The sequence below is a fragment of the Antedon mediterranea genome, chromosome 8, assembly GCF_964355755.1.
Source record: "Antedon mediterranea chromosome 8, ecAntMedi1.1, whole genome shotgun sequence".
Classification (NCBI taxonomy): Eukaryota; Metazoa; Echinodermata; class Crinoidea; order Comatulida; family Antedonidae; genus Antedon; species Antedon mediterranea.
The window spans coordinates 18,912,270-18,937,892 of NC_092677.1; the positions used below are offsets into that span (position 1 = coordinate 18,912,270).

At 31.6% G+C, this 25,623-nt stretch overlaps 1 protein-coding gene across 2 annotated transcripts; it reads left to right on the forward strand.

Moving 5' to 3' along the window:
• Window positions 1–8,048: 8,048 nt before the first annotated feature.
• Window positions 8,049–21,096, forward strand: LOC140057045 (epithelial splicing regulatory protein 1-like). 2 transcript variants are annotated; one of them, XR_011846855.1, is made up of 14 exons: window positions 8,049–8,338; window positions 8,893–9,021; window positions 10,526–10,748; window positions 13,895–13,990; window positions 14,179–14,233; window positions 14,527–14,637; window positions 15,001–15,133; window positions 15,564–15,606; window positions 16,032–16,129; window positions 17,481–17,987; window positions 18,091–18,277; window positions 18,384–18,688; window positions 18,901–18,983; window positions 19,809–19,946. XR_011846855.1 is itself a non-coding variant. In XM_072102589.1 (13 exons), the coding sequence occupies exons 1-13, from the start codon at window positions 8,207–8,209 to the stop codon at window positions 19,962–19,964; spliced, it is 2,175 nt and encodes a 724-aa protein (XP_071958690.1). In that variant the 5' UTR covers window positions 8,049–8,206; the 3' UTR covers window positions 19,965–21,096. The 2 variants fall into 2 exon arrangements, 1 of the variants encoding a protein (XP_071958690.1); XM_072102589.1 differs by lacking the exon at window positions 18,901–18,983 and having other exon boundaries at window positions 19,809–21,096.
• Window positions 21,097–25,623: the final 4,527 nt, after the last annotated feature.

Sequence of the window (25,623 nt, forward strand, 5' to 3'; positions counted from 1 at the left end):
TACCAATTAGTTTAATTTAGTAAGATAAACTTGTTATGAATCATATCATATCAACAAAATAACGAATGTGGAATGAACCGTCTTCTGATGTCTTGTAAAATGTCTGTAAACAACTTTACTGTTTTGTTGTCTTCCACCTGAACCAATTTGAGATATTTTCTTAGCGCGGATGCTGTGGCATCAATTTCATCAGCTCAAGATGGTGCAGGCATACCAATCGGCTAGATTGCTTATTGTTTTTGGAAGAAACTTAGGCTAACATTCATAGTTGAATTCACAAATTATAGGCTTAGATATTTTGTTTTGATTGCTAATAATACTAGTAAACTCGTAATTCAATAGTATTTGTAGGCTTTTTTTGTAGCAGTATAAACGTGGCAAAATCCCGGTAATTAAATTGGCTAATTACGTTAATGAACGTCATTATGGCGCTGATCATTGCATTTGTACTTATAATATATAGTTTACTTTAGTTTTGTATTGTTGAATTCATCACGGATCGTACATGACCTGGGTGTACTACTCAAACAACACCATTAACTTCACAATTTCATCTTTATTTTATTTATTAAAAAATCCAATGCTGCGGTTAAATACATTAATTGACTATAATAGTTAATACACAAACACGCGAAGATGAGTTATAGATAGAATTAATGGCTATGTTCCAGTTGATTGAATTTAACAATAAAGACTTATCTTACTTTAGACAAACCTTTAGAAAATCTGGCGCCTCACTGTCTGCTATCAGGTAAACAATTTCTATACTTTTCGTTCTATTTTGACTATAGTTATTTTCTTCTTGTGAAATTACTTACAATAGTTTCTGGCTTATTGTGAGTAAATCTCAGTTCCTTTAAAAATCGCATTCAATGAACCAGAACTAGATGTTTTAAAAAGCCAAGCCTAAAAGGTATTCTCCATTGAATTATTTTAAAGGATTTGTGGAGGTAAAAAGAGACAGCAAAAATCATTGATTTGTGAAGGTTAACTAATCTATACGAAATCAAGATAGGGCCTACATCTAAACAAAACCTTTTGAGATATGATGCGTATTACACATACGCAGCTCAAAACGTTATCAGGGAGAGTGAAATGATTATCATTTCTCTCTCTCCTAAAGTTGTCTTTCAATAAAAGTGAATGAAATGAAATTCATTTCGATTAGTGTGGTACCGCCCAATGGTTTAGAAGTCAGGTTAACGGCTTGAGTATAGTCGAGGCCCGTGAAGAATGTAAATGTATCAGCTTATCTTTCAAAACATTTTCCAACTTGATTCCTTGCCATATAAAACTATAATTCCGATTATTACCATTATTATATGCATACAAGTTATGATACATGATAGTGCAGATTGATTGATTGATTCTTTTATTTTTCACAAACATTCATAAAAATATAAATAAAAGATTAAGTACAATAAAGTGTGAAAAACAGGATAACCACAAGCAAGCAAAGCTTTTAATCTGTGGCACCCTAACTTAAAATATAAATTTACAAATATATTACAAAAATGTTTTCATGTAGTAAATAAATGAAGGAAAATACAACGTACTATAATATATATATATATATATATATATATATATATACATCACAGTCTCAGAATATATACGAAAATGTAATTAATTAAGTTAAAGTTAGACATATTTTACAAATGTAGTTTTCGCAAAGATATATTGTTTTTTTATAACTATTAATGCATTTATTTAGTAATAGTTTTTTAAATATTGATATGGTTCCAGAAATTGAACGAAGTGTTACGTCATCGATCGTATGCAAGTAGCATAAAATACTGTATACAATATCTTAGCAACCATAGGCCCACATAAGTCTTGATCATAAAGTCATTCTTTTCGACACAACATCATCAGCAATATAAATAGCATAGGTATTGTCATCATCTATATCATCATAATTATTATAATTATAATCAGGTCAGGTTATTTGTCATGTCATCTTTAATATTAATTTAATCAATCCAAGAAGTTATAAATACCCAGTTATAGAGGCATATTATTCAATTGATATGAAGAAGCAACTTAATGATTCTATAATGTTTTGTATTATTATTTCTGAGGAAACTACGTCAATATATTCTACTTTATGTATGAACAACTACGCTTGAGAACGAAACGATAATGAATAAAGTACAGTATCCATGATAATCATACACGATGGAAACACTGTTAAATACAAACAATTCCAGATGACACAGACCATGATGAATAACAATAGCGTTAGCGATGATTTTATTTATCATACTCAATGTTACTTGGAGGCCTACCTAGGTTTGTGGGAAGAATACTATCATGCTACGTTTTTCTGTTTACTATTTTTCTTTTGGATACCCGTGTGGATGTTTGCCACAGTTTCAAAAGTGTAACTTCCAAATACAAGTAGTGACGTCACGCTACGAATTGTTGATGAGGACTGTGACATCTGTCGTTTGTCATTATACGGGTATGCATTGCTGATGTGCGACAGATCTGGCTAATAAGAATTAAATTTAAGCAGTTAGGCCTAGACCTATACATGTATAAAGGCTAGCCCGAAAGAAACAACAAATGCAAAAAAAAATTACAAAGATCTCATTTTGAAAATCAATTTGATGATTTGGCTATTTCTGGTAGAATTCTATATTATATATTTTTTTGTATCAAGGAAGAGTGATATTATAACTTTAACTGCAATTTTAAAAATGACTACTTTAAATGATATTAAATTAAATGTTAGTATATGTTTTATCTCTTCCCGTTAAATCGGATATAGAGCCGGCCCTAAATGGGGGAAATGAAAACGAACATGTACTAAAAAAGGCTTGGTACAAAGTTACTATTCATTTTCATTTATGATTTCCCAAATCTTACCAAGAATAGTTAGGTCCTAATTTAAGGATATATATTGCTAGACATTGATGACGATAAGACGGAGTAACAGCAATCGTGCTGTGGAAACAGTTTGGCCAGGATCGTGAGGCATGACGGGATCTCATCACGGTTGGCACAGCTGCCCGTACGCGTATCAAGAAAAAGGTCGAAGTGCAGTAGTGTATTTCAGACGAGGGTAGTCTTTATTGCCGAAGCTTTTATTCGAGGCAAAGGTCATCATTTGGAAGAAGGAGGGTCAATAGCATACGTTTATAATATGTACAGTACTTCATTTCGTCATATTTCCTCGATATTTGATCAAACACATAATTTATAAATAATAACAATTGATAGAAAAGATTCAAGATTCAAGATTCAAGAAATTTTATTTGTCCATAAAATGGAAATTCACTTTGCTTGGTAGATTAAAACAACAGTATTGCAACAATTTAAAAACGTGCAGTATTATAACAGATTAAAAATACAAGATAAAAAGTTAAAAATACTGTTAAAAATGTAAAACTATTAAAAATTGCATTAACGTCTTACATTAGAATTAAAAATATGAATGCTATTTACAACGAAGGATTTTCTAGTTCTACAATGATTTGCTCTTGGAGGTCGTAGCCTAATGCCTGATCTATTTAAGTTATAACAGTAATGTAACGGATGAGTGGGGTCTTTCATAATATTGTTAACTTTTTTTAGAATACTCTTTTCATAGATAAATGAACAAGGCGTTAGATCAGCTTTAATAATACGTTGTGCAATTTTACGTGGTCTCTCAATATTTTTCTTATCATTTTCAGTAAAGTTACCGCAATTCATGATTATGTTATTTTGAAATGTATTTATTATATTATTTGAAATTCACACGTTAGATATTGGTCTACAATGCTAATCATATTCAAATCATAATCATAAATGTAACTATACAAAATTTCTTTAATGAAAATAAACTATCATAATAAAAGTAATATTGTAAGTCTAGAAAACAATAATTTTCTTCATAAAAGCTGATTTATGATCAACAATGTGTAGGCCTACAATCCTGTGTTTGTTAATTCCATGTGTTATAGTCAGCCTTCCGGCCCTATGAATAGAATGAATATCTTTACCACACTGAATTCACTTTTAACCGCGATTACTTCCGACAATCCAAAGGATGTTCCTTCCATAAATTCTTCTAAACATCTTAAAATTAAGTCGGAATCAAGCAGATATCAAAATAAGCTTAAAGTATTTTATACATGAATAGGTACTTGACCCTCTGTTTACAATGCATGCAGTATGTTAAGTAGTTCAGGTAAAACTTGTGTAATTTCGTTTTTCCATATGTTCCAACATTTAAGACATTCACTGGTGTAAACAATGTGTTGTTTTTCATATTCTACCATGTGTATTGAAGATTCAATGTCATGTACCAACATGATACACCGCTTACATTCTATCATGGTGCATTTCTCATCATCTTTATGTTCAAATCCAAACAGATTTTAAATAATTTTATATTACCGTAGGCCTATATATACAGCATTATAACTCGTCTATAAAAACAGTATGGTAATTATTTTTGGAGGAACAATATCTCATCGTCGCATAAATCAAGGAAAAATAAAATCGATAGTGAGATTCGAACCGGAAACATGCTAAATATAAGTACGTGAACTATGACACATTTCGGCTTTCTTAATTCATGGTACCTCCATGGTTGATGTTAGTCAACTTTTATCCATTTTCCTTGTTAGGTTAGGATTACCGTAGGCCTCATCCATGAAGTCTGTAAGTGTAACCCTAAATTGGCTAATCACATAAGTCAGTGAAACGAATTCACATTATTTTAGTTGGTTAAATCATGGAGCTATAGCTCCATGGTTAAATGGTAAACCGTATCCAAACCCATGCACAAAAATGAAGTAAACCATCACCAATAATGTACGGTAAGTTTGTAGGCCTAACACTCTGAGAAATAACAAACCTCAACTTTCTATTAAATTACAATAATAGGAAGAATTTCGACTTATTAATACAATTGTTTACAAATAGATTACCGTATTGGGCCTAATTTAAATAGATTAAAATCGTTGTTAAAATAAATGTGTGAAATGTATTACTGATCTACAGTATTTCAGAATGGATGAGAATTGCCAGAGATTAAATATTGACTTTAATAATTCAAAGTTTTGGATCAAGCCTATGAATGGCACGCTAATATTTGCATTATAGTATAAATTTGTAATGTATAACAAGGCGATTATTAAATGCAAACATTAGCATAAAAAATTAAACCATCTCTCTATAATGGTTCACACAATATGGATAGTAAATACTCAAAAGAAACCAGCAACCGTGATTATACTGACATATTCAAAATGATGTATTATTAAATTCTACAAATTCTGAATTTTAGTTTAATTATTGAATACTGAGAGTGTTGTTATTTTTTATTTATTGACGACCAGGTATCTAGACGTAATTATTGCGAACAATGCAATATTTTAAGAGTTATTTTCTAAGGTAAATGTGAAACGATTTTGAGGTGGGAGTGATCCAACTAGATTCTTGTTACATTCCTTTTCATGTTTGGTTAAAAAGCTATTAACGATGATTCGCAAATCTAACCTGGATGACAACAACAAAAGGTGAGATTCGGTTCAGCAATCGCCCCTTGCACATTTCATGAAAAGCATCTGACATTAGTGTGAACAAAACGTGGATTAGTCTGATGAATGGACAACTGAACAGGCAGACCGCTTTCTTTCCCAGATTATCAGTGAAGCAGTGCACTATTGTCCAAAACCATTCAACAACAACACAAAACACAAAAGACCCATAAAACGAAATATTTTGATACCACTGAACTCAAGGAATTTCTATCGTAGCGAAAATAACTGATTACTATTAGGCCTGTGCTTTTGTAAAATTAAAAATGGCGTATTATTATGATTCATCATCACTACAAATAGTAAATCTATATTTTATGACGCAGAAAAATCTTGCCTAGTATTTCTAATGAATTAGAAAGAAAACAGCTTGCTGAACTGATACAAACAAAAAACATAATTTATTATTATGTCATTTGTGATGAAACATGAATAATTGTGTTAATAGTTTTATCTATCTCTATCGGTACTAGGCCCCCAAATAATAACGATTATTATTATTGGTTTGTAACTATTTTATAGTAGGCCTATATGATTGTTCAGGCATAGAGAAACCGATAGCCTAAACTACCCGGTGACAAATTAATTAATTGTTGAAATCTGTGAGATAAAAGCGGCCCCGACCGAGATTCGAACTCAAAATCTGTTTGAAATGCAGAAAATGGTTTAAATTTAAATTCGATTGAAATTTTTTATTATTATAACTGTATTAATAATTGCTTTATTATTAATAATCTACATATTTAGATATTTGGGTTTTTTTTCTTGTTTTTTTTATCTTAATCTTACTGGATTGTAAGACCTACAATATATATCTTCTTCACAATAATCTCTTTTACAGTCTAATACAATTAATTACTTGTATTAGTTCTAAAGGAACCAATATATACCAACGATTTCCTCATAACTTTCCATTGTATATACAGTATTTCATTTCTATCAGTTTAAAACAAGCAAGGACAATTATTTCTGAATGAACCAAGAATTGACCAATTCCCTGAAATTGACGACGGAATAACAATGTGTTACAAACTTGTTTAATTGATGCATGCTATTAACGCTTAGTTTTTAATTAATTAATCAATCAATTAGAATAAAGGTTTGATATCTATACAATCGCAATTACCTTTGTTTGTCAAATTAATTAAAGATACATTTATTTTTTATGATATTTCTGTTTTGATGTATTTTACTAGATATCTAAAATCAATTCTTAATATTAAAATATGCAAATTATAAAATCAGTGTTTGATTCGCATTCGATTTATTACCTGATCGTTAAATTTATATCATAAATTTAAATTATAATCCTATGAGCCGCTTTTACCTATAGGCCTAATACTGTAACTGTTCATTGATATTTGCATACGTTATCAATTTCTTTGTCATATTTAATGAGAAACAACCATATGGTGATTCCCTTTCATTATAATGATTCTTAAATAAACATAGAAAATGGTGGCTGTTGTTGTATCAGTAATTGACCAGTTTTTAGAGCCCAATCGCAACAAAAAACCTAAATAAATGTGGTTTAGGTGTCGGTCGTAACTGACTGGGTTTAACTCGTACCTTGTGCTGCTGAAATTGCCAATCTTCCGGTAAACATTAAAAATATACTGTTGGCCAGAACCCATGGGCCTACTATTTTAAGTCATGATACTGCATTATTAATTATTAGTATTAAATGCACCCATGGAGATTTAATAAGTATAGACTAACCAAACCAATAATAGTGCTGAATGATGTTAGAATAAAGAATTTCTTATATCTAAAAATATGTTAAACTTGTTGAATTATGTGTGTGTATGAACACATGCATTACGTTACATTGTACCTCAATTTGATATACTGTATAAATAATACAGTATACCGTGGGGACACACTGTAGCATGTTTCTGTATATGACGTGGGTGTAAATTGTGAACCATGACAATACCTTCATTTCCCATCACCAAAGTAACACCATATTATTAAATTATAAAACAATCTTTTTATTTGAAATCATACTGTGTTATGCCATCACCATTATTTATTGCCATCCACCACCATAACCATGAATATACCAGTACTTTACCGTTAAATTAAACTTGAGTTTTTCCTTCCTATTTCAATAGGCCCTACTCGGTATATCGCAACAGCCTTCATAATTGAACAAAAATCTCCATTCACCAAAATCAAAAATAACTTAATAAGTAAGTTAATATTGAATTTGGTGTAAAAAAGATATAAATTAGGAGAGAATTTTATGCCAGAAAGTTGCCTGTTGGTTGTCGTTAAGCTCCATTGGCTGTACCAACGCCCTTCGTTTCACATACGTGTGATTTCTAATAGACGATATGATAATAATGTCGAACAATATGTTTTGCTTCGCTTGTTCACACTCTATTCAGGACTTAAGTCTCACCTATTGTTATGCATACCACACTCATTGCGCACGCCCCGCTCTATTCAAACCAATGCCACGTAAAGACCCCTTCCACCAATAACTGCATTACTAATACAGATAATACACACGCACGACAGTCAGGGTAATATTTGTTCAGAAGTTGTGGATTTGAGAAGAGCAACAGTGTTTAAGTGCTGTGAGCGCACACTATAGATAGACGGGGTCCCTTTACTATAGGGTAGTATTTTTAGTTTTGTGGTGTTTCTTGTTTTACTTTTTTCTCACAATGGCATCTCCTTTTAACTATCTGGTGGCATTTTTCTGTACAACTGCTGGTCAGAGAGGGGCACTTCTTGGTTCCGATGAAGAAGAGATAATTTTATTTGTTTGGGTGGTGGTTGATGTCGAGACTAATAAGGTAGGTCAATGATCTTTTAATGATTCATTCGAGCAGTTTAAGTCAATAAAACTTAATTAATAATCAAAGCTTGTTATTTATAACCTTCGTGTAATATTGAAGGGGGAATCCCCGTTATTACATTATTTAGCTTGTCGATTATTCTAATAAGTATTTCTATTCTCATTTGAAATTACTTTAGTATGTATTTATTAAGTACGATATATTTCTCTAATGTATTGGATTTATGTATTCAATTGAAAAAAATGTTTGTTTTTGTTTAGTAGTAAATACAAATCATTGACAATCATTTCCATATAATTTTTTCTATGAAAATGATAACTCCATTAGCTAATAACTAGACTCCCAATCAAAAATAGATGTTTTCTTACTTATGTGTGCATATGAGTCAGTGTCCACAATTGCATTAGGCCTATTAGTAATAAAACATGATAGTTTAAACCCTAGACAATAGTATAATATTAGTATTATTAATTAGTATCGTAATTTGTAAAATGTTATTTTCTGGACCATACTGAATACAATCTAATAATATTGCATTATTTTCTTTTTAGGTCATTGCCTTCCAAAAATCATATGTAGGACCAGAATCGGGTGAAGCTCCGGAAGAACTATGCAAAAACTTAGGTGTACATGTGGACATGGTAAAGGGGGCTGCACGATTGAATGTTGTTCTACAACAGGTAAGATGAGAGATATGTTTCTTAAAATCAATACTGAAGAACACAGAAGCATTAAGTGGTAATTACTCACCATACCTAGTTCTATCAGTCATTAATTTATTTGGTCAAAATCAATTCTGGTATTTTTATTTTGTATCTATTTTGAATTTGAGTAGGAAGAATCGTATTTAGATTTTAAATTTACACCTCGAGGCCTATACTGTACTAGTATTTCAATTATACTCAGTGGTTTTGGATGAGTTAATATTATGCGTTTACAAATAACAAATTGTGTTTATCGCTAGCTGTTAGGTATTATATGCAAGTACAATTATGCAGTGTCTACAATTCGATTAGTGCAAAGGATGGCAACAGGTTGTAGTTTATCATGGGAACAGAACAGGCTGTGCTATTTGGTACTGTTGCTTTATTCAGCTAGCGTGAAAATCGTTGTCATTGCCATTATCTGCTATTCAAAACAATTTGTTAATCCCAGGCTTAGCTCGTCTTTACCAATTTGTTATCCATACTGGGAATTATTTATTTTCTCATGTAAATTATATAATATTGTTCAGTCATTTTTATCTAGGAACCTAGATTCGTTGTTGCCATGTTATCCCTCCTACGATTTCAGTATTCTGCGGGTCAAATTCTTTGATATGTATATGGTTGATTTCCGTTTTATTTGAGTTTAAATAAATCAAAATATATCTATCTCAAATAGATGACTTTATTAATAACTCTTCCTTATTAATAACATTTTCCTTGTATCTCAATAAGCTATTTAAATTTTAACCAACCACAATAACAGTAACATTAAATATGTAATATACTATACCTTATTGGTTTTGGCATTGTTATGATGGTGAATACCTCACGGATCTCTTTTGTCCCTCCTGTTGTTGTTGTCCAATCTACCTGTTACTTACATTTGACCTTTTTAGGCCTACCTTTCCGAACGATGGCATTGTCTGTGGTTTTCTTATTTAGAAATAAGGAAATCATAGATTTAAACGAATATTTTCATCACAATGATATATAACAATAATATTAAAACGTAATTTCCTGTATATTATTTAACAAATAATATGTCTGAGACAAATAGATGGACCACGTGTAGGTTGTGGTTTTAATAGCATAGGCCTAAACCACAAGCAATTTTAGGCCTACTTGTCTTTTTTTTTATTAGATAGCAATATCAATATCATTTATGTATTTATGATAAGCATGTTTTTAATTGTAAATTATAGCTGTTATGGAACTACAAAAAGATATAGAATTGTTGTCATTTTGACTTCATTGAGATCTTAACCAAATAAGAACCATCTTTCATTTTTTTGTTTCAGTTTCGAATAAAATACTAGGCATATAGTATCACATTATGACATCATCATGACGTTTACAATGGACCGTAGGCCTACTTAAATGTTATTGCTTGTTCAACATCTACCGTTGTCGGTAGTGATTTTGATGAAACTATAAAAATAGAAATTGTAATCATGTTTTCTTTAAATCCTATTTATAGTTTGACCAGTTTTTAAGAACAGAACTTAACATAGATGAAGGAGCAACATTATGTTTAGTAACAGACGGCCAACTTCATCTCAGGCAATGTCTTCATCCACAAGCATCAAATAAAGATCTCCAGTTGCAACCATACTTCAGCAGATTCTTCGACCTCAGGAAAGAATTTAGAAAAGTTTACCAGCAGGCTGGCATCATTAGCAACGTCAAAGACATGGCTGACCGTATCCTTAATCTGTTTACAAAATCGAATCTGATAATTCGGTCTGTAATTAACATGCTATAGTACTGAATAGGCCTATGGTATAGCTCGAGAAAATTAAAATAATTGTTTGGTTTTTTTTTTATGCATAGACGATTCCAGCCTACATGATTGTTTAGCACACACGACCAACAGTAGCAGGCATAATTAATAGGTCATGAACATAATGTTTAGACAATTTCTAGTTTAGAGAATGGACCTATACATTAGACACCCATGGTCAGAGTATTTTGGCAATAAGTTAAATTAAGTTGAAAAAAATTATTTCTATAAATTTTATAACATGGTTTTATAAACTATTATATTATTGAAGCTTTAAGTTGGCCTACATTCAACAGAATACTTTTGTAGAACATGACTTGATGTTTACTAACTACACGGCCTAAGCTAAGCACGGCCTAAGCTTGGATTGCGTGGTTAAACGCCTCATTGAGTTCATTGATTTGAAAAGCTTGTCAACTGTAACTCTTTTGAAAAGCACAGCTTTTTATTCTTTACAATCGAAATGCGATTCAGTAGACCTTAACACGGCCTATCGTTGCATTGATTTCGCGTTTCGATTTACTGTTTGCTCCCATGCTCTTTCCCATGGTCGAAGAAGAAAGGAGTATATTTTTGTGAAAATTGTGTTTTTGATAGCCGCTATCATAAACCTTGGTCCAAAAGTAGTGTGAATAATCATCCTCGTCTTCGTCATCATCATCATCATTATTATCGTCATCACCATCTCAGTAATCACCATCATCTTCGTCATCATCATCATCATCCTCATAGTGAAATAAAAAATTGTAATATTAGTTTCATCTTTAATATCCTTAATTATTAATTTTCATTAATTTTTATTTTATTCTCCTCGTGTGAATTTGACCAAAATCCAGGAACTCAAACCAAACAAGTAAAATAATTTTAATTTCTAAACGACACAAAACAACATATTATGCAAAAAGATTAATTAATTAAAAACAATGCAAATAAAACATATCACGTCCACCAGTATTTATACTATGGAAGAAAAGAATAGTATGGCAAATTTCAGCTGTAACTGTGATAAATCATTAATTATTATAATAATACTAATATTATTATTGGGTTATTATAACTGTGATATGCATATAACAAAAGGACATTTACATGAATGCATTGTATCACAATAATAGCTGATATTTTTATTAGTGATTCTTCTCATAATCAATACTTACAAACGCTATTCAGCTTGAGATTTACTGAGATCATTTATTCTTTTCCTTCTAATTATTATTTACAACGTGGAATTATCCAGGTCTACTGTAACATTTCTAAAATGCTCTTTTCTAGAAGTCATACATTTTAAGAACAATCCTTTTGTAAATATCTGTAACAAATCGGTACACATACCTACAATTGCAGTTGTTGAACTCATTATAAGTATCATCATAATATAATAAAATATGCAACATATTCTTGCTTTTGTGTACCAAGGTCAAAGTGTGACCTTTCCGATACAATACAAAAATATTCATTATGCATTTTTTTTAATGGAGGATGCTAAGTTTCCATATTCTACTCAAATGTATTGTCTAGTTCAGTTAACTTTCAGCAAACAATGCCTTTGTACTGTTTGAAATGAAAGTGTACACGCTGTATTTGAACAGTCGTCCCACTGCGCGCTCAATATGGATTGAAAGGGGTTCCCTGCACTTCAATAACTAATAATAGCTTCTGGCTTCTGACCTGACTACTGTTGACTGTGGAAACCATTACCATTTAAACAAGTTCCAATTTCTTATAGTTGCGATACGATGGTTCTGGTCCATGGCCTAACTGTACACTATAAATTCATACTTTCAAGACGATCACACTAGATGATCATTTCCAGTAGCAATTTTATGTATGCCTAATGTAATTTGACTAATTTAATTTTTGTAAAATTGTTTTATGGTAAAATCCTAATTACTCATGTTGTCCAGGATTATTCCTGTGAATTACAAGCCAGTACTTTTTCTCTATTTAAAAGTTTCTAATTATATATCAAGTAGTTGGTTTAAGAGAATCCTCTTGGACTTGCTAATCTTGCATGACAATAACGTGCAACCCTACCAGAATGTTAGCTTGGATTAAGCTCTAATCCTAGTAAGAAGTTCGCGTTCGGATTCACCACTTAATTTTAAAGATTTATTTCTACCATCGTGTGAAATTTTAAAACCAGATTCATGTTTTCAATTGCATAACTGTAACAATGGCACGGCGGCATGTAACTCTTTCATTGATTTATCCAAATCGGATTTCAAATCATTACAGGTCATATGTGAAGTTATCTTAGACGGATCAACATAACATTGATAAAGGAATGTAGAACATGTTAAGCAATAGTAACCTTTGCAGGTAATATTTGTATAGGCCTATAGTATATACACAAACAAGTATGAAATGCAAAAAAAAAAAAGTTTCCATAAACCAAACGAAATCTTCTGAGATAGATAAAATTATAACATTGACAATTAAATTAACAATGATAAATCAGATTTAATTATTTAAAAAAAAGTTACAAAATTGAACTAGCAAAAGGTTAATTTTTAGTTTTAACTAAATTACGCTAATAGATGAGTACTGATAATGGGCAGACCATGGACCTATAAATTACTAATTTATCGGTCCATGGGCGCATGTAGAATGTAAAAATCACTGCTAACACAGTCATTCAATTGCTTTAAAAATCAAATGAAAATCCTGTTTTTTTCATAGTCAATTTAATTCACTTTTTCACAGTCAATAGAACTTAATTAGTAGGATTTTACAATGAGAGATCTTGTTGTAATCTTCCCATTGTTGGACCTAGATAGAGGTTTGTTTGTTCGGCAATTGTGAATGTTTAATGCCTGGCCTTACACTTTTAAATCGCTATATCTTTCAAAAATTGTCCAAGGCTATGGGTTTGTTTTCTTTAAAGTAGTTGTTAGATAGGTCAAGAAGTTAAATAAATGTATGTTTAGTCGAGGACTTCGTCTTGTCTAAAATAATGTTTAGGCCTAAATCCCTTATTTAAACGGATACTTGTGCACATTGCTATTTTATATGTTATTAAATTGTATTCACAATATAAAGTGCATTTGAATTAACCGAATTGGTCAGATATGAACATAGACACGGGTAAATTAAATTTCATGGAACTCGGTTCGGATGAGTGTCAAACAATGGGCACAATTGTTCAGAAACTGATCGCAGACGGTAAGTTATGTTTGTGGGATTTTTTTTATGGATACGTCCAACTTTCATTTCTTCACAAGTCATTGCACACAATAATTTTTAAATATACATGTTTTATATTGAACAATTTATCAAGTTCATATTCGATTTTGCTGCAAATTGTATATTTTTAATTGTTTATTATTTTATTTATTTTTATTTAATTTCAGGTCACCTCTTTACGGAACCTGAAATTGTACAAGAAAGATACGAACCAGGAACATAGTAAGTGTGTACAGTATTGCATTGTTTAGCGGGAAAACAATTTTTTCTACAAAAAACAGTGTTGGCTTTTATTCCATCGGCCAATACTGATGATTCGTCAAAAGTTCGTGGTCAATCATTGGTCAAGTAGCAGTGAAGTGCGCATGACCTTGTTTCAGCTTTACCACTAATGTCTGCTATTGAACTGAGACCTAATAATAATAATATAATGACCGTTCGGACATCCAGTTACAAAAACCATTGATTTGTTAATTAATGATTGTTGGTAATAATCTAATATACTTTTTAAACAGTGATAAAGCGTACCATGTCCCGGATGAACAAGTCGTAAAAGCACGAGGGTTACCATGGCAAGCTTCAGATCGTGACGTATTTAAATTCTTCAAAGGTCTTAACGTTGCAAAGTGAGTACCATGTTCCACACTCACTTTTATATTATATTATATTATATTATATTATATTATATTATATTATATTATATTATATTATATTATTTACTCTATTATATCGTTTATATTATATCGTTTATATTATATTATATTATTATTTACTCTATTATATCGTTTTATATATATTATTTACTATATTATATTACATTATATTATATTTTATTATCAATATATTACATTCAATTAAATATTTTTTTATTTTATCACAATATATTATATCATATCAATTAAAAAATAGAAATAAAAAAATATGTATTACATTAAATTTTATATTATTATAATTTATATATAGTATGTTTTTTCTATTTTTTATCACAGAGGTGGTATTGCATTGTGTTTAAACTTACACGGCAGAAGAAATGGAGAAGTGATGGTGAGGTTTGCTAACAGTGAGCAGAAGGACCTCGCTTTACAACGTCACAGACACAATCTTGGCAAGCGTTACGTCGAGGTAATAAAACAATACAGCATTATACAATGTTACAACTGATGGATGAACTGTTCTTTTTCTACCCTTGTAGGCCTACTACATACAAATATTAACACAGTGCCTATGTGTAATAAGAAAGCCCAATGAAATGCAAAATTTCCAGATATATTTGTTAAATTATTTATAGATGAACCAGGGAGTTGATCTTCATAAAAATGAAGAACACACGAGCCTGTCACGAGGGGCATAATAAATAATTATGAACGATAATAAAATCTAATTTACAATCAAAATATAAGTTTTAAATATTGTTTTAATACAATAACAACATGTTCAACACAGAGCCATGAAGTCGACTATACATTTGGCAACACGTGTGCTAAATATTGATATATGATTGGCTATGAAAAAGTTTATGTTAGTGATTAACATAATGTTGATATTTTTGCAGGTATTCCGTGCACAGGGAGAAGAGTTTATTAAAGTAGCAGCAGGTACGTACAGGCAGCTTAAATTTGCATATGCATATAATATCAATTTTGCTGGTATAGATAGATATTAAAATAAAAGAATTTACGCCACGAGCATCCATTTTCAGTCGCTGCTGCCACAAATAACAACCTCAAGCCGTCGTAATTTTAAGAATACTATTTAATTTGGAGTAAATCAAGATGAAACGAGCTAGACAAAACCCCCTGAATATTCTTGGTAGGCTTCAATTCTGGTTTACATATTCTAATTGAAGATTTACTAAGAAGAAATGGTTGTACTGTACTGTACTTTAAAGTATTGTCGACAACACACTGTTTGAGACAGGGAGTAGGTTTGAGACGTATTCTATTGTTCACCAAAACTCGCCTTCAATGTGCATCTGGTTGTTTCTATTGTTACCTAATCTTTTGTTTTATTTTTTATATAGGAACATCGAGAGAGGCTGCATTATTTCTGTCACGAGATGACGGGCATATTATTGTACGCATGCGTGGATTACCATTCACTGCAACAGCCAAAGAAGTGGTAAGTTTAATTTGTCTTTATTTTATTCTTTGTAATGATATTCAGTGACGTATTCATAGAGAGCGGGTGCTTAAATACGTCCTACGGAAAGTGAACGTGGATGTTACAGTTATTCTGCACTATATGTTCATTTTGCAAAACTATTCTTGGATTCCCTAGCTTTCCAAAGTAAATCTACCTTCCATCCATCAAAAACTTTGAATGCGTCACTGATGTTTCATATATTTATAACTTATACTAATATTTATTTTCATAAAAAAAAGAAACGTTAAGCTGAATGTAGTTGTTAACACAGCGTCGTCTAAAAAACTGAAATTATATTCCAGACAAGCATGATGTTTGCTGACGGACCACTGAACTATGGTTGTGCTCTGAGCACTTGAATTATTGTATGTAAGTATGCCATTAGGCATACGTGCTAATTTAACCCGGGGAAGGTGTTGAGCATGTGGAATTTGTAGGGGAATCTAAAAATATGCGGGAATTACAGTGCAAAGCCACCATCGAACACTTATATCCTTCACACACACACAAACACATAATATTCATTATAATTTAATATAGTTAAATAATAATAGTAAATATGGCTTAAATCCTGTCGGTAGAGTGGGTTTGATGTGTATATTTTCTAGCGGTTAGTGGAATTTATTTTGATAGGATTTTGTTTGTGGTGTTTGAAAATTTTGGTCTACTAAAAAATAAAAGATTAGTCTTGTAATTTTGCAATTATTCCTCGACACACCTGATTTATGATACTGTTTTTTTATTGGTGGTTTGTACCTTCCATGGTAACAAAAGTACTTTTCGAATCGCATGTACCCTTATTTAGAAAGTGATGACGTGGTGGTTTTTTGTTGTTCTTAGGCCTGGATATTCAGGCATGACACAAAGGACAATATATTATAGTTGCGGGTATAAACTGGTCTTTGATGGGGACAAAACAATAATGGAAGCCTTTGTTAGGTCTTTGGTTAACTTTGGTGATGGGGAAAGAGAAGGGTACTGGTAGCTTTACTCGGTGCGGTGTATACCCATTATTGACCGTGCTGAAATATTAACAGTACAGAAACAAAGATTCAATTAAGGAGCAAAATTACAATAATTGGTTTTATTTTGTGGGTATAGAAAGATATTTGGTAACTTATTTGAATTACAAAATCATTAGCTCCGTTTCACTATAATCAAGATCTGTAGTGAAGTTAATTTTATATTGACGTCATACTTTTTCCCTATTTTAAAGCAATATTATTAGATAGGTCACATGATCACAGTATCACCTTCAGTATAAACTGCACAGTTCCACGGTTTATTTCTCTCATTTAAAGAAAATTACTAAACTTAATTTTACCAGGTTGACTTCTTTGGACCACAAATCCCAGTTGCCGGTGGCGAGGACGGAATTCTATTTGTGAAGCAAAGAAATGGAAAAGTGACAGGAGATGCATTTGTGTTATTCTCTTCTGAAGAAATAGCCGGCAAAGCGCTCGACAAACATAAGGACTATCTCGGAAGTCGATATATAGAGATTTTCCGAAGCACAACGGCGGAGGTTCAACAAGTGTTGTCTAGGCTACATTCAGAACCATTGGTCCCCGAAGGACCCCCACTACCACAGATACATCCTTCCATCATACCTCATCATATGATACATCCAGTGGCCCTCCCTCCCCCTCCACCACAGATTATTCCAGCACCAATGCCTCCAGCATCTCAAGTTATTAGTACAGGATGTGCACGAGATTGTATACGAATGCGTGGTCTGCCATTCACTGCTACTGTTGAGGATATCATGAGGTTTCTTGGAGAGTTTCAGCATTTTATAAAACCACAAGGTGTTCACATGGTTTACAACATGCAGGTAATTATTAGATAATCATTGATCATCCTTTATTAATTAAGAAAATTTGTTAATTATGATAATTGATTAAATACGGTAACATTTTATTTTTTTACAATTACAGGGGAAACCAAACGGAGAAGCATTCATTCAAATGGTGTCTGCAGAGAAGGCTTACATTTCCGCCAGTATGTGCCACATGAAATACATCGGAGATCGATACATTGAAGTGTTCCAATGTTCCGCAGACGAAATGAATTACATGCTATGGGGAGGAGTGAAAAACAAACATCCTCAGATGTCTCCACCAGGTAGGTTACGATTCAATTCGCTTGTACTTAAACATTTTATAGATAACCCAAGCAGAACAGTAAATTTAAATATTTTAGTCATTAAATGTATTTATTATCATTTTAGCTGGTACTTTGCCGCCAACCACGTTACAAATTAATGGTACACCAGCTGGTCTTCCACATCATCCCGCAATATTCCAAAGTATGCCAGTGCCACATCCTGGGGCCAGACACACGGCTAACCCGTACATTCAAGCACCATTATATTACGTACCAGCACCTGCTTCAACCATGTCACCGGCGGTGAATCATCTCTACTACCCTCCCCAGGCTCACAATCCAGCCACTCTGATGAGGGTTCGAGGGATGCCTACAATGGGAGCCACTATCCCTCCTGATATGGCAAACTACTTTCAAACGTCTATTGGGGTAAGTGATTTTGTGTTTTTTTTTTCGTATGTCAGTGATTTCACAAAACCACATTAATTGCGCGTTTTTGTAGAAGTTTTTCAGTGTTAAACACAATGAGCTAGGACCGATTTGTTAATTCGTGGGATTACTGAAGTAAATGTGCTGCAGTCGTCATTATATTCTGATACGTGTTTTTGATTAAACTTTGTGCTTGTTATCTTGACCAAAAGGCTGCTGGTTACGGGGTTGACTGGCAATAATTTCAGCCGTCAGTTTTCGTGGTCAGTTACTGTTGAAAGTAGTATAACATTCGGTGAGTTTTGTAACGTTTATGAAGATTTTCTGGCATGAAATTTGGTCGTGTTCCGGTGTATAGAAAATATTTCAATTGGTTGTACTGTATGCACTTTGGGAGTTCATTCTTTCAAGTCATTTTTACACGTTTCATAACATTAATACAGTTCAAGTTGAATGCATTACATAGTGAATTGATATTCAACACGTTTCATGTGGGACAATTTAAAATATACTGCACTCTAATAATAAGTGAATTTAAACCGTCTTTTACACAATAGAGCGGACATTCATTCAATAAAGTAATATCCGCTGATATATCAATCTTCATTCATTTTCATTAAAAAGTAATGTATGCATGTACGTCGTAGGCCTACGTGATATGGGGTTGTTTGTTTGATTATAAATCCAGGAGTGTATTGTATTGATGCACTTGGAAGTACGTAATGTGTACAACATCCATAAAACACAATACACTCCTGGATTTATATATAATCAAAGAAACAAAATCTAAATACATTATTATAATATTATTCCGATGAACGCGTTGCGCATTTAATGTTTTTTTTGTTGGTTAATTGGAATCAATTTAACAACTTTCTATGTATGTTCATCAGAAAGGGAAGTCTTTAAGTGGAAAGTGTAATTTTTTTTTAAACACACATGGGTGCTGTTTAATCGACGATTTTAATCATGGAATGCAGGCATGCCGGGAATGATGACTTAAAAATCATATCTAAAGGGAAATGTTCGTACCAATTTTTGTATAGAGGTATAGTGTAAAAGTGTAAAGTCATTCTTTCTTTAAAAAACAACTTGATATTTTATTTATTTATTTATTTAGATGCCACATGAGAACATCCAAACTGTTCCAATGAGTGGAGAGACATTACTTCAATACACAACTGCTGCACATGATCTAAAAACTCAAACCGTAGGCCTACACCCAGATGGCCGTAAAATAACAAAGGTAGACGGAACAGGCATGTACCTATCATAAATCATGAAAGGAAAAGCGCAATAGAAGTTAGTACGGTGTACCTGTAATATTAACTATTATAATGTTATTAATTATGACAACATCCAATGTTGAATATTATAATTATATTTGAACAAAATTTTAGAGTAATATATATTATATATTACAAACATTCTTGTAATTAGATATTTATATATATATTCGTAATGTATATATTTAAGTCATTTTGGCAACCACAGCGGCCTTAATTATGTTTAAGAATTTAAGTTTGTATTTGTAATAACCGGCTTTGTAAATGTTTGATAATTGTCTTCCATTTCAAGCCAAACAACGATCATCGTCTTCCAAGTGAATAAATATAATGTACTATTTATTTACCATGATGTTTAGTTTATAGAATATTTTTATACCTTCCGAATAATATAAAATTTGTAAAATTAAGTAATGAATAAGTTTCATTTACTATTTTTCCAACTCGTTCTTCCAGAATTGTTACTTCCTTTTGTAGTCAAAATGATTCTACTTTAAACTATACAACTCGTTGATAATAGTTATATTATGTAAAATAAGTAAACCAAAATATTAATTTAAAAATCATAACATTGAACAAAACTAGTTCACACTGGCAACTTATAAACTCGATTCAAAATACAAAGATGCGAAAGATGAAAGCAGGTAAATAAAATCAACAAACCAATACAGTTACAACGAAGTTGTAAACTTTAAAAAGTTACTTTAGAATCAAGCAAGAAAACAATATAAAATTTGTTATGGTAGCTAAAAGTAAATCATAATTTGTCCACAATTCACGTGTGCTTCCATTTGACTACTGTGCCTTTAACATCTTTTTTTAAAGATTATATTATCAAAGTAACTACAGTTTTTTTAATTCAGTAATGATAAAGACTAGTAAGCCACAATTTGCCTTTTATTAACATTAGGATTTTTTTTGTAAATTGATCTAAAAATGCATTTTAAAATGTGTATATAAATTATATTACGTATACTAAGTGCTAATAGTACATACTAATAGTTAACTGTAGACAACTAAAAAGAAATATTGTAGTTTTGAAATTGTAAATTTGTAGCTTTCATTTAATTTGCATTACTTGTATATATTTTACAAATTGTTTTAATGTATGTTTTAAGATTATAAACAAAGTTGTGCATGATGTATTATTCAGTGTAGCACTGTGCCTATGCAACTTCTAACATATATTGTATAATGCATTATTTTATTTTAGCATTAGAAATAATATATACAATAACATAGATTCTTTAGAAATTTACTAAAATGCCAATTAGAAAGATACTCCTAGTTTTTTGTTATTAATTATTTACTTTTTTGCAGGCATTTTTCTTTTATATCACATTTAAACTATATGTTATTATTATACTATGCTGACATTAAGTGCAATACAAGTTTTAGAATGTCACTTGTTCTGCGCATGAAAAGAAAGTTGTACCCATAGCAATGATCAGGTAAAAATATAGATACTGAAGCATAGTAAATGTGTTTTTATTATGATGAAGCATGCAATTTTTTATATTATTTATAGATATTCAAACAAATTTTATAATTATGACTAGCTGCTAAAACAGTTTGTGATCACTGCTGGTTGCGTACAAGCTAAACAATAGTAAAACCATAGAGAAAATACAATATATTTTCTCCATGGTATTTCTTCGTGGTGTATAATACCAATAACAATGTTACATAGCTAATAAGCTTACATACATACATTTTCTCATCAAATGTGAGTTTTGATGATATTAACTAACTAATGAGACCAGTGATGGGCAAATATTAAACAAAATTATACCTTACAGTGTTGTCAGTGAATAAAAACCTTTGCCGTTTTAACATTATTAATTTATATATTTAAATATTATGTCATTTAGTATTTGAAGCATTAACTTTTTGTACTGCAAACCAATTATTATTAAATATAATATCTGTATTGTAAGCATTATGTAACTCAATGTATCTAACATTAAGTATGGCATTGAAATAAAGCTTAAACATGTGACATACGGTGTTTGTTTACAATTTAATAGTTTACAACATATCACACATTATTTCACGCTATAAATTACGTCATTGTTTGCCAACGTTATTATTCATAACACATCTCTCTGGCGGAGAACTAACCACAAAGATGAATCTAGGAAGAGATACTTTTACATGAACATTCACAGAACAAATTCTAAACTACCACTAAATTACCCAACCATCTCAACCGTAATTCGAACTCGGAAGCTTCTGCTTGATTCGTACCAGTAAAAGTAACGACAACTATATTTTTAATAATTAATTTTATAATACTATATGCATTACGTCACAGAGGTACGAGTGAATTACACTGTCGAGTGTAAATTAATTTTTGAGAAAAGTAATTGGTCAGATGTTTTTCCCTACTCTGAAGTAATTTGTACTTTATTTTACTTTACCACTAGCCTTTGACGCAAAGCTACTCCACAGTAGTTTACAACCTTGTTGGTGTCGTAACCGCTGCTTACTTGGGCTCGAATCTAACCACTAGCCATCAGCGAAAGCTCGGTGGTATAGAGGCATGATCGCTCTAACACTTGTATCTATACTGTATTCATATGTAGGCCTACATGTAATTAGGCTCATCACAGAAAAATTATGAATTCCTCCATGGTGGGCTTATATACAGTAAATTAACACTTATATTATAAACTGTGGGACAGTAACACAAGTTTTACAAAAGTTTACTTGGATAGACAAAAATCAACGTTTTATAATAATTAGTTACTATACTGATCAATACACTGGAAACTTGCAGACTTTTATAAATTCAATCAACTGTACAACATTGACAATCCTAAATACGATGATACAATGGAACAGTGTTTCATTAATGATTTACAAATATATTATTAACTGGTATCAAAAACGTCACTATTCTTTTCAATATTTAACTGTGAAATTAAAATGCTTTGATCCTTTGATTGCAAATTAAAAAATCCAAAAGAAATAAATTATGTGAGCACTCAGTAATACTAATTAAATACTGGACGTTATGCAAATTAAACAGGCTACAGGATAGTCGACCACAATCGCCAATAACATTGATTTATAGAAGCACGCCAACAGGTAGATTCGCTACCGACCGTTTGCGCGGTTTCATCTTGAATGACGCCCTCATTCGATAGCCTTTTAATCGAGAGGTAATTTTTTTTAATTATTTGATAAGTCATAATTCAGCAAATATTTGATTTACGAACTTTTCATATAGTTCATGACCATCTCCGTAGCAAGATGGATGTTGCGTGCAAAAATCAGACGGATCAGATTTCGCTCGGCGGCGTGCATCGCGGAAAAACTTTTTGTGTTTGCCTTTTTGGGCTTTTTTTCGCGCCGCGGCTCTAGCCAGCTATGTCCCAGGAGGACACATTCATTAATAAGCTGTTTCATAGCGGTAGCTTTAGTATCTAAGGCTGACAGTTTTGTGAATTTGGAAACTCGACTATAATTTATAGGTAGCTGCTGGACCCAAAAAACGTCTGGGAGAAGAGAGTCTATATGAAAGCCTTTGCTGATAATACAGTATTATTGAGATGTAGACGGAAATCTGTAAAATCTTGATCAATAAATTAATAACTTCGTTTTTGCTGTCAACCAGGCCGGTATTATAATACGTCACTGTCAAATAATCATTCGATAATGGTCAAAACTTTATTTTGGCTCTGTCAACATAAAGGGAGGTATTTACAATGACTTTCTTTGACTGTCAATCTAGGCCAGTGTTATAATAATACGCCGTCAGATATTAAATCATTGAAACAGTCCTCGTAAATTTTTTGTTGGTACGGTTATCAGATGCCGTGGGGGGTCCAATCAATTATCGTCAGAAGGTGAACAATCAGTCTAGGTAGCAGCAGCAGATTATTAGGAGCGCCTGCTCCATTAATTAATCCAGAAAAAGGTTTGTACATTATCTATTTGTTTATTAGCCTTCTCCTAACACAATTATATTTTCTTTAAAAAAAAGGTTTTATAAGTGGTTTCAACATTTATGATAGTAAATGTCACAGTTCTGTGTCTGGACGCAAGTTCATAGACCTACTAGTTATATTATTCATATTAACTGATACTTACTCTTTATTTACCGTAAAGTTCAGTTTTAATGAAATATATAATATAAATTGGCTTCGTAACAATTAATTAGTTTTGAAAAGGTTAGTTTTTTGGTGATAGATGAAAATGACATGTAACTTCGTAATCAATTTATTTTTTTTTGTATAAAAGCCCAATTACACTATGACGATAACGACGGACGATAAATATATAGCATGCATTTTTTTTACATAAACCAAAAGAAATTAGAAAGGTTTTCGTTCTAGACCTATAGGATAATCATTTATGCTGTCTTTGATAAAAATAATGTTTTTCAAATTCCAATCAAATGACGTCATGATAAATAAAAACAATAAAATCGCTGTATTGTCACGATATTATTTGTCTTACTAATCATGACGTCATTTGATTGGACGTGTGAAAATATAATTTTCATCAAAGGAATTGTTTATATTTCTTTTTGTTTATGTATTAAAAATGCACATTTGTCTATTTATCGTCGATCGTTATCGTCCTAGTGTATGGGCCTTATGCTGTAAATGTTCAATTAATTGATCATTCCGATTTTATTAGTTGGACTCTTGCACAGTTGCTGTCTAATCGTTGTTGTGTAATATCATTTTGAACCATATTAAAATCATAAAGAGATTCATATTCCTTAACATGTGGCTGTGCATGGAAGTCTGGTCGACACAAACTTGGCCCCGGGCCTGAAAGTGTTGGTGAATTCATAATTATACTTAATATTATATATATATATATATATATATATATATTTATAATTATATTATTATACAATTGAAAGCAAAACCCGTTGAATCTCAAATCATTAGGACTGGAAATTCGGCTTATCAATCAAATAAATACTTTCGTTCAAAATGAAACTCCAACCTCTCTAATCAAAAGATTGAACTCGAAAACGGACCGTTTTTTTTAATTGGGTATGTTGAAACATTTCTATATTCATTTAAAAAAGTACATTAATTATGGTATTGATCAGTGGCTATAGAGGCGTAAAAACCCTCGGTCAATATCATGTAAAATGCACTGTGGAAGGGTCATTATTAAGACTGCAAAATTGGGCTTATCAACAAATAAATAGGCCTACTTTCGTTCAAAATTTAAAATCAAGGCTGAAAAATTGGGCTTATCAACAACAAAATATTTTATTATTAGACGCGATAACATCAAGGATAATCAGTATAATTAATATAGCCACTGTTACTAGTTTTATTCTACATGCTAAAGTAGATAAAAATCCACTAGAAAACAGTCTGAATGTTATGCTTATTAGCCATGTTATGTTTGTTACTATAGGCCTATGATTGTTTGTAATGTCCACATATTATTTCCGTGGGCATATCCATAGTGTATCACTCACAAAAAAGACGTGTGAGGTTCTTTCTTTAGATTTTGAAGAATGATTTGTGTTACAGGTTGACACAAGAGTCAAATGCTCAAGATATTGGCTAACGCCATGGGACCCTTGGCTTATCAATTAATAATAAATACAGTACTACTTTCGTTCAATTGAAATCGGAATCTGACCGTTTCATTAAATTGGGTGTGATTAGG

What these genes read in the sequence shown, in the direction of transcription:
- LOC140057045 (XM_072102589.1), top strand. Translation starts at nt 8,207, where the DNA reads ATGGCATCTCCTTTTAACTATCTGGTGGCATTTTTCTGTACAACTGCT. An exon ending in TTGATGTCGAGACTAATAAG is followed by an intron (nt 8,339 to 8,892) that starts GTAGGTCAATGA and finishes TTTTCTTTTTAG; the next exon opens with GTCATTGCCTTCCAAAAATC. An exon ending in TTGGCAAGCGTTACGTCGAG is followed by an intron (nt 15,134 to 15,563) that starts GTAATAAAACAA and finishes ATATTTTTGCAG; the next exon opens with GTATTCCGTGCACAGGGAGA.